We start from the raw sequence: 10,474 nt of genomic DNA, 5'->3' as shown, positions 1-10,474 counted from the left end.
ACATCCTCCGAAGACTCCAAATCTAATGCGAGCGGACGAAAAAAAAACAAGACGGGCCGAAAAAACAAGGTTCCTACATTTTAAAATCTTGACTCAATCATAGTTGAAATTGTTTTGATTCAGTGAGAACATCACATATACACAGTCAGCATCGCATATCACTGCATCAAGGTAAGAAACAAAACATTTAATCAGAGCCTTTTCTTGTACATGTCTCCTCTCTTCATAGTTATCTGTCATCCACCTTCCGGCATGGCAACAAACATCTTTGCTCATTTTCGGCATGTTGACCACTGTCAAAAGGCAAAAAAAATTTCTTGTTTTTTTTTCAAAATCAGGCGAAAATTAATGTGTGCGCTGATGTCATCCATAAACATTACTTGCTGTGGCCTTACCTTCATGTCCGCTTCATGGCCATGAGAAACATCGTGGAAAAATCCATGTGCCTGTTGTTGGCGCAGCTCCTCCTCGTGAAGCCGAAGGGCTTCCGCGTGGTCCAACTTCTCTTGGTGTGATCGTAGCAGTTTAGCCTTGTCAAGGACTAGGAAGGACAGGAAGAAGATTTTGATTAGACCAGTTGCACATTTTTGTTTATTCCAACATTTCCGGCCCAAACGTGGCGACGGCACACTCAAGTTATATCAACTTATTTTATGCCGCCACCAACACCGAGTAATAATTACATACAGGACAATACTCATTTTCACTTAAGTGAGGAAAGACGTGTGGCATGTCAGGATTCGAACCCGGGACCTCTTGGTTCCAGGGTCTAGGTTCCGAGTCCAGCACTCTGCCGCTACGCCACACGACCGCACCAGTTGTACATGTATATCAGAACCTTTGGGAGGGGGAAATGTACTTTGTTCATACGCCGTTTTACCAATAGACACTTTCAACATCAAACGCATATAGCAACATATATGCATAACAAAGGATGCCGACTTGAATCAACATTAACAGGCCACTGACTACTTCACTAAGATCGGTGTAAGGAAAGCTTGGATTTCGGGGGCACACCCCAGTTTATTTTGGGGCCGATTCTGCACACCCTCAATTCTAGCGACCGTCTCTTTCAGGAAATAATTCTAAAGCCAAAACACTGTGTATGGAAATGAAGGATATTCCTCTAGCTACGGGAACAATGGATTTTCAATTTGTTTAACTCTCAGATTTTAGTAAATCCTAGGTGGAAGCCTCTCCTGTAATGATTCCTGTTTTTTTAATTGTCTTCATGTTGAAACACAACGTTAAACTTATAGTATTTTTAACCATGTTGACAATATTGAACGTACTTGTATATGTTAGTATTGCTGAATATGTGGATGTAAAATTCGACGCAATTCAGTTTATACTGTAAGGCCGATTTGTCCCGTGTTTTTTAATCAATAAACCATTTACTACTACTACTACTACTACTACTGCTACTACTACTACTACTACTACTACTACAACTACTACTACTACTAATGCCATTTTGCAGCAGATTATGAGTAATGTGAACTCAAACATGAACCACCGAAACAGCGTTTTTTTTTTTACCGCGCACTACCGTTGAAGGAAAAGGGCCAGATTCACTTACTGGTGAAGATGGTGAAAGTGGTCAGTGCAGTGTATGCAATGATGGCCACAATTCCGGCCACGTTGACTCCCAGTTGGCGCCAGGCATCGTACTGTCCAGCAGAGCCGCAGTAGAAGATACCAGTTTTCCTATCCAAGAAGGGGACAAGAAATACACCCCAAATTCCAGGTGCCAGGTGCACTGTGGGAGGATACAGGGTAGACAGACTGGAGTTAATGCTGAGGTCACATTTCCAAACCGGGGCCCGGCCGGACAGTCTTATGGAACGAAAAGTACGATATAAAAGACAAGGAAACAGAAGGTTTTTAATAATAATCATGGGCACTATTACTGTATATTCTTGACATGAATTGTTAGTTTTTCGTTCATACAAACAGCCCGGCCGGGTCCCGGTTTGGAAATGTGACCTCGGCATAACAGGTTTTCTGTCAGTTTTCTGTTCTTGAAACACCAAATGCTACAGTAGTAACTCCACTCTCACTGCTCAGAAAAACCAACCCAGGGGCACCATTCCAAAAATTTTTATTTCGACTTTAGAAATAGCATTGATTCACCAAATACAAGTCAAATTAAAGTGATGCCAAAAACTAGTAATTTTTACAACGTCAGTACGATTCTTACCTGCGGTGGCATCGACAGGGTCCTCAATGGATGTATACTTGTGCAGGGAAATGGACCACAGACAGTGGATAATGGCACCTGTAGACCCGATGAATAGAGCACCATACGTATTTATAACGTTGGCCGAAGCACATACCGCCACCTAGATTAAAAATGAAGCCATTTTAGTCAACTGGCAAGTGCTGGTGAAGTAAAATTCAGAAACATAAGTCAGTATGTACATTTGCTACAATAACTGACGTGCATATCTAGACGTGTTTAGTGTTTTTTAATCCAACATTTCATGACTAGACACGGTGACGGCACACTCAATTTATATTAACTTATTTTATATTGCCACCAACGCAGTGGACAAATACAGGACAGGAAAATACTCATTTTTACTTGAGTTAAGTGAGGAAAGTCGTGTAAAGTGCACAAGAGGCACAAGATCGGTGGTATGTCAGGAATCGAACCCGGGACCTCTTGGTTCCGAGTCCAGCACTCTGCCGCCCTACGCCACACAACCTCCCCCCCACACACACACACACACAAACGCCACACTTACAGTTCCTCCCAGGCATCCATTCACTACGATACACAGCACGTAATAGTCATTGATCCTTTTGTGAACCAGGCGCTCAAACAGAATGGTGGCTAGACCACCAGACGCGCAGGCCAGACTAGTGTTCACAGCTGAGCGGGCCATGGCACCAGCGTCTCCGGGATGAGATATCGCACCCTGCGAGCTGCTATTGAAGGCTAAGAAGCCGACCATCAGGATGAAGAAGCCTGTTTAAAACAGCATATTGAAAATGAGTTTCACCTTGTTATGGAATGCACTAAATATGTTTTACTTAATAAGCTATATTTACATTTCTCGAATCAAGTACAACAGATTTCAAGAGTATCAGTGCTACAGACAGATTTAAATATATCTTTACATGCAATGATTCCCACCGTGCAAAAATAGGTAAATATACACAAAAGACTGCTTTGTTGTTAGAAAAAATACCCGAAAGTCGTGACTAGCCCCAGGGGTGGGTATGACATAAATAAACTACAACACATCGCATCGCCCGCGGTCCTGGCCCTCCAGCGAGTCGGGGTGGAGTCGGATCGCCCTCCGGCCTTTGGGCAATACGACCCGCGGTCGGGCCGATACCTTGGGTGATACGGAATACCCCGAATTGTATTCTATATTTACATGAAGGTTTGTCAGAAGCGGCAATAATCATGACTATTTTCTTTATACGAAAGGTACAGGATGAATGATTGTTGAATGTGTTTCTTACCCAAGGTGACCAGGGCTGGAGAAGATTCAGAGATGGCGTGTTCCTCAACATCCTTGGCCACCTTTCTGCGGCCCAGCACCAAGGCCCCCATCAGGGCAGCAGTCCCCCCGCACATGTGCACCACGCCGCTTCCAGAAAAGTCCTGAGGAACTCACAATAACGTCACATTAGTCTACGTGTGGAGACAGAACAAGGCTCACAGACAATAAAACAGTAAAAACCTTATGCCATGGCAACATCATTTTTCATCATCGTCATCATGTCGGGGGATCCCGGTCCCAGATTCTCTCCCTCCAATCCCCTTTGTCCATCATGGCACCCGCAATTATAAGGTAGACCCATTCACCTTTCACGAATCGCATAAACTCACATGTGGGACATTTCAAATAGAACGCCGTTCTAGAACTGGCTTTCGCTTGCGTTGCCAACCCCCCCCCCCCGTGACATAGGCAGTTCTTGCGATCCTTTTTGCAGATTTTCAGACATGTGTAACTTTAATTTCTAAAATTTCTGACCTGCACCGTCACCTGCAGCGGTTTCCTTCCACCCAATCTCACCAGATAGCCGATTCTGGTATCTGAGAGCAAAATACAGACCATCGCAGAGAGAGGGGGACATCCCCACAAGCAAAAGCCACGTTCAACTTCCGGGTTCTAGAACGGCGTTCTATTCAAAGTGTCCCCCTGTGACGTAAGCAGTTTATGGTGAAAGTCGAATGGGTCTCTATTACATTATGTTTATTAGTTTTCTTATATTCTTATTAGCAGTATCTGTATGTTGATGAATTAGTTGTGTGGTATGGTTGTGGTCATCAGCATGGTAACTGGTGTTAATTGGGTTACATCATGTTGCAATTTTATAGCAGGGGAGATTTAAACTCTTGTCTTACCATATGTATGGATGTTTTTGAGTAAGAATTAACAGAGCAGACCTATGCGAAGGTTAACATTATGCATTTGTTTTGCAAATGTTACCATTATATATATATTTCAGTTTTCATTATGCAAACAATCCCCGGGTCCTTGCTTACCTGAAAGGAAAGGCCGTACATATCAGAGTTAAGCCAGCCCTCGCCGCTCCAGGCCCAGTGCACAACGGTCGGGTACACAAAGCCGGTGATGAGGAAAGAGTAGATCAGGTACCCGTGGTACGAGGTACGACCAACCATGGCCCCAGACACGATAGCGCAGGCGGTGGCGGCAAACGAGTACTGGAAGAATACCCAGGTCAGGTCGTAATCGCTCTGCAGGTAGCTGAGGGCGAAGTGGAATGTCCCCATGTACCCGTTGGTTGTTGGGCCAAACGCCACAGCGTATCCGAACAAGAAGTAGCCTACAGTACCAACACCTATAAAGACAAGCCAACAATTCCGTTAGTACAGTAAATGCAGCAGATAGTAAGGAAACAGCAAGTAATTTTTATGGATGACATCCTCCGTAGACTCCAAAACTAATGCGATAGGGTGAAAAAAAAACAAGTCGGGCAAGAATAACAAGATTCCTACACTTGAAAATGTAGACATCATAAACCTTGTTAATCAAGAAATGATACAAATATTGTGCTAGCTATGTTTACAGTCAAATATTACATTGACACTGAAACAACTTTGAAAAATAAGTACTTAACAAGTTTTTAAATCATTGTACAAATGGTTTTGATTCAGTGGGAATATCACATATACACAGCCAGCATCACATATAAAAGGAATTAAATACTTCACATCAAAGTAAACGGCAAAACAATAAATCAGAGCATTGTCTTGTCTCGTGTCTTTATATTTATCTGCCATCCATTTTCTTTGCCCATTTATGGCATGTTGACTACTATCAGAGGGCAACAAAATTTATTTTTTCCAAAATCAGGCAAAAATGAATGCGCGTGCTGATGTCATCCATAAAATCTACTTGCTGTGGCCTAACATAGGGAAACCAATTGCCGTTCGATGTTTTTAAAACGCCATCTAAAGCGCGCGGACAGAGCCAAATGTATAACCCACTCATGGCCGTTAAAAAAAAGGACCAATGCATTATCTATAACTTTATAACTTTATAACATTATATCTTTATTCTTACTAACTTAAAGGTGTATGATGAAGAAGAATGCGCCAGAGTTACTTGGCGATCAGGTTTGGACGGGTAGCCAAAATTATATTGCGGTATTATACGCAGTACCGGCAAACCATAAGCGGTGAAAAGGAGACAACAATACTCGTGTTACTTAGGCCTAGGGTCCTGCTAGGCTTCCTTTCTGTGCGTGTAAAGCGGGTGCGAATCTGTAGTATACGACAGAAGTAGACTGCAATGTGTAGTACGACAATTTCAAAGTATAAGTGTAAATTGGGCCTTAGTTGTCCCTGACTTCTCGCGGTCAACGACCTACTAACAGGTCTCATTATAGCGAGGTACATACATGTATTTTGTTGTTAGGCCACAGCAAGTAATTTTTGTGGATGACATCAGCGCGCATTAATTTTCGCCTGATTTTGAAAAAAAAATTCTGACACTGGTTAACAAGCCGAAAAAGGGCAAAGATGTCTGTTGCCATGTCGGAAGGTGGTAGGCAGACAACAACGAAGAGAGGAGCCAAGAAAAGGCTCCGATTTAATTTTTTTTTTCTTTCTTTGATGCAGTGATATGTGATGCTGGCTGTGTATATGTGATGTTCCCACTGAATTAAAAAAAAACATTTGTACAATGATTTAGTCAACATTTTAAAATGTTGGAACCTTGTTTTTTCGGCCTGCCTTGTTTTTTTTTCTCCCGCTTGCATTAGATTTGGAGTCTGCGGAGGATATCATCCATAAAATTGACTTGCTGTGGACTTATAACTTATAGAACGTGTCAAAGAAAAACAAAGGTAAAGCGAAGACATCACTTACAAACGTCCATGACGTTGTTGAGCAGGATGGCGTGGACGTTGGCGACCTTGACCGAGCCGACTTCCAACAGGGCGAAGCCTGCCTGCATGGTCAAGATGAGGCAGCCACACAGGATGTCCAGCAGTGTGTCCAAGCCTGTGGCGTACACTTTCAGCGTGGCACCCATGTCCGCGATGGCCGCCTCTGTGGCGTTCATCCGAGTTTCTAGTGTCGCCATTGTCCTCCGCGCGTCAAAAAACCCTTTACATGACTGATGTTTCGAAAAAAAGCCGATCCGTTACAGAGGGTGACCAGAGAGAACCTGTCGAATAGGTTCGAACGTTCTTAGTTACCAAACGGTTGACTACGCTGTTGACGTCACAGTTTGTTTACTCTCTAAATTGCATTCTAGAACAGTCAGTTGAAGAATAATGATCATTTCAAGTTTTCAAAGTCAGGTGTGTTTGAAAGTAGTATATATAATGCTACACAAACGCACACACCTGTACAATATGTACAATATAAACATTGTTTGACCACAAACTGCCCCGGCATTCATTGCGGTAAACAAACTGTGACGTAATAATGTAATAAGTTCATTCCTCAACCTCCCGATCCCGTTCACACCCGAGTGATAGTCCGTTGTAAAAAAAGTGACGAAAGGGTTTTGAGGGTCCAAGTTTGAGGTGACATTTCTCATGAACTGTCACGAAGAATCATTAAACATTAACATGGCTAAACTTGTACAGGTGTGTGTGTGTTTGTGTAGCATTATATATACTACTTTCAAACACACCTGACTTTGAAAACTTGAAATGATCTTTATTCTTCAACTGACCGTTCTAGAACGTACTTTAGAGAGTAAACAAACTGTGACGTCAACAGCGTAGTCAACCGTTTGGTAACTAAGAACGTTCGAACCTATTCGACAGGTTCTTTCTGGTCACCTGTAACGGATCGGCTTTTTTTCGAAACATCAGTCATGTTAAAGGTTTTTTGACGCGCGGAGAACAATGGCGACACTGGAAACTCTCGACGGCCGGGTGAACGCCACAGAGGCGGCCATTGCGGACATGGGTGCCACGCTGAAAGTGTACGCCACAGGCTTGGACACACTGCTGGACATCCTGTGTGGCTGCCTCATCTTGACCATGCAGGCAGGCTTCGCCCTGTTGGAAGTCGGCTCGGTCAAGGTCGCCAACGTCCACGCCATCCTGCTCAACAACGTCATGGACGTTTGTAAGTGATGTCTTCATGTCTTTACCATTGTTTTTTTCACACGTTCTATAAGTTATAAGGCCTCAGCATGTAAATTTTATGGATGACATCCTCCGCAGACTCCAAATCCAGTGCGAGCGGGTGAAAACAAAACAAGACGGACCGAAAAAACAAGGTTCCAACATTTTAAAATTTTGACTCAATAATTGGACAAATAGTTTTGATTCAGTGGGAACATCACATATACACAGCCACCATCACATATCACTGCATCAAAGTAAGAAACAAAACATTAAATCAGAGCCTTTTCTTGTCTCCTCTCTTCATTGTTATCTGCCATCCACGTTCCGGCATGGCAAAACATGCCATTTTACCCAATTTCGCCATGTTGGCCACTGTCAGAGGGCAACAAAATTTCTCGTTTTTTTCCCAAATCAGGCGAAAATTAATGCGCGGCGCGCTTATGTCATCCATAAAATAGCTTGCTGTGGTCTTAAACTTCTACTTTGAAATTGTCGTACTACACATCGTCTACTTCTGTTGTATACTACAGATTCGCGCCCGCTTTACACTCACAGAAAGGAAGCCTAGCAGGACCATTGATATCCCCTGATTGCCATGGAACCACTGTAGTAACCTAATCTAACCTATAGTAACCTTTGACACATTGCGGGTGGAAATGGGCAAAGATGTCTATTGTCCCGGAAAGTGGATGGCAGATAAATATGAAGACACGAGACAATGCTCTGATTTATTGTTTTGTCTTTTACTTTGATGTAGTAAAGTATGTCATTCCTTTTATATGTGAGGGTGGCTGTGTATATGTGATGTTCCCACTGAATCAAAACAATTTTAATAAGTAATTAATTAAAAACTAAGTACTTTTTTTTCAAAGTTATTTCAGTGTATTATTTTTCGGTAAACATAGCTAGCACAATATTTGTATCATTTTCTTGATTAACAAGGTTTATGTTTTAAAAAATTTTAAGTGTAGAAATCATGTTTTGTTTTGGCCCGCCTTGTTTTTTTTCGCCCTAACGCATTAGATTTGGAGTCTATGGAGTATGTCATCCATAAAAAAATGACTTGCTGTGGCCTTACTACATATCTGGTACATTTACTGTACTAACGGAATTGTTGGCTTGTCTTTATAGGTGTTGGTACTGTAGGCTACTTCTTGTTCGGATACGCTGTGGCGTTTGGCCCGACAACCAACGGGTACATGGGGACATTCCACTTCGCCCTCAGCTACCTGCAGAGCGATTACGACCTGACCTGGGTATTCTTCCAGTACTCGTTTGCCGCCACCGCCTGCGCTATCGTGTCTGGGGCCATGGTTGGTCGTACCTCGTACCACGGGTACCTGATCTACTCTTTCCTCATCACCGGCTTTGTGTACCCGACCGTTGTGCACTGGGCCTGGAGCGGCGAGGGATGGCTCAACTCTGATATGTACGGCCTTTCCTTTCAGGTAAGCAAGGACCCGGGAATTGTTTGCATAATGAAAACTGAAATATATATATAACTAGAAAGGCCAATATTTGCTTTGGAGCAAATATAGCGATGGGTTCACCACATTTTACGACATGGCAGGGAAAGAACGAGAAACACTAGAAAGGCCAACATTTGCTTCGGAGCAAATGTAGGAATTTCACTCCATACCCTTCCCCAAACAAAAATGAGAGATTCTAAATAAATCATACTGCAATTATACAAGGACAAGCTGTTTGAATCTCGACAGGTATTTACAAAACTGGCACTTGGCAATTATCTCCCCTTTTTTTACAAAGATACAACGACACGCACTTTAAATCTCGACAGCTTTACTTTACACTTTTGACGAGATTGTAACTACTACTAACGGAAGCAAAATTTTCACGGCCTGAGAAAAATGGACATGTTCACGGAAGTATATATTCACGGTGGTGACAGTTGCAGGAAAAAGAAAGTCCGGGAATTATTTCCTAACTGTAATGATAAGTTCACAATACAGAGGTGACAGTGAAAACCGTGAACATTGACCCCCCGCTTGCGTTGCGGTACAGTGAAAAAAAATCGGGAATTACAGCAATCAATTTACTGAGTATGTTTGCTTAGTTTCCAGATGTTTTGTACTTGTAGTTTTTAAATGAACGAAAACCGATGCGCGCACAGATGTTACTTTTGTGACAACATCAAAGTGATTTTGGTTTGTATGTTGAAAAAATACAAAAGACTAACATTCGAAGTTATTGAAATTCTTGAGTAAGAACAATCAGTTTTGGAATGTTAAAAGCAAAGCAATGGATATTAAAACGAAAATGTTAAAATTAAATGTTGAAATTGTTAAAATGTAAAATGGTTAAAATGGTTAAAATTGTTGAAATTGTTAAAAATGTTAAAATTGTTAAAAATTGTAAAAAGGATAATTAAAAATATCCAGTATTCGAACTCGTAATGTCTGGACTTGCAGCCCTGCGCGTTACCAATATTTTCCGAGCTATCTGGACACGTTTCCATTACTCTCTGCATTGTATGTCATATAAAGTGAACAACATGGCGGTAACGATCGCTTCAAATACTAGTAAGGGACTTTCTAGGAGATAGCGTTACACTCTACAATTTTGGTGATTCTTCAGAAATCGATAACAGAATATATAATACTAGTCGGTGAAGATTGTGGAAAATTGTTGATACCGTGGCGCGCGCGCGTGCGCCGACAATACACATTACGTACCGTTGTTTACAGTACTCGCGGGGCGCAGGTCATTGACCTCCCGCTTGCGTTGTTCCAACAGAGAAGAGCAAAATATCTGCCAGTTTTTGCGTCAGATTTTCAGTGTTTGTTAAAATCATATACAGGCATCCATGCAGCTATAATTCTTCCAACTAGTTCGTAGTTAGGTGAAATGTTTATAGGAATCACACGAATCGGTATCCAATATC

The 10,474-nt window shown here is 42.1% G+C and overlaps 2 protein-coding genes across 3 annotated transcripts in view; one reads left to right on the top strand and one right to left on the bottom strand.

Annotated features, from left to right (window-relative positions):
* The window catches only part of LOC109481835 (putative ammonium transporter 1 member 5), a 10,827-nt gene extending 4,005 nt beyond the window's left edge, over positions 1-6,822 (bottom strand). The window contains exons 1-7 of one of the 2 annotated variants that reach the window (XM_019784455.1): positions 6,353-6,822; positions 4,505-4,821; positions 3,475-3,616; positions 2,748-2,971; positions 2,201-2,342; positions 1,580-1,759; positions 396-541 (exon numbers count right to left, since the gene is read on the bottom strand). In XM_019784455.1, the coding sequence (XP_019640014.1) occupies positions 396-541; positions 1,580-1,759; positions 2,201-2,342; positions 2,748-2,971; positions 3,475-3,616; positions 4,505-4,821; positions 6,353-6,569 (1,368 nt within the window). In that variant the 5' untranslated portion in view covers positions 6,570-6,822. The remainder of the gene's footprint in view (positions 1-395; positions 542-1,579; positions 1,760-2,200; positions 2,343-2,747; positions 2,972-3,474; positions 3,617-4,504; positions 4,822-6,352) is intronic. The other variant, XM_019784454.1, reaches the window with a different exon arrangement.
* A 370-nt stretch (positions 6,823-7,192) lies between these two features.
* Positions 7,193-10,474, top strand: part of LOC109481834 (putative ammonium transporter sll1017) — a 14,122-nt gene continuing 10,840 nt past the window's right edge. The window contains exons 1-2 of the mRNA XM_019784450.1: positions 7,193-7,570; positions 8,704-9,020. Of these exons, the coding sequence (XP_019640009.1) occupies positions 7,345-7,570; positions 8,704-9,020 (543 nt within the window). The 5' untranslated portion in view covers positions 7,193-7,344. The remainder of the gene's footprint in view (positions 7,571-8,703; positions 9,021-10,474) is intronic.

This window comes from Branchiostoma belcheri, unplaced genomic scaffold, assembly GCF_001625305.1.
Source record: "Branchiostoma belcheri isolate BF01 breed outbred unplaced genomic scaffold, Haploidv18h27 scaffold58, whole genome shotgun sequence".
Taxonomy (NCBI): Eukaryota; Metazoa; Chordata; class Leptocardii; order Amphioxiformes; family Branchiostomatidae; genus Branchiostoma; species Branchiostoma belcheri.
This window is presented reverse-complemented; position numbering and strand designations above follow the sequence as displayed.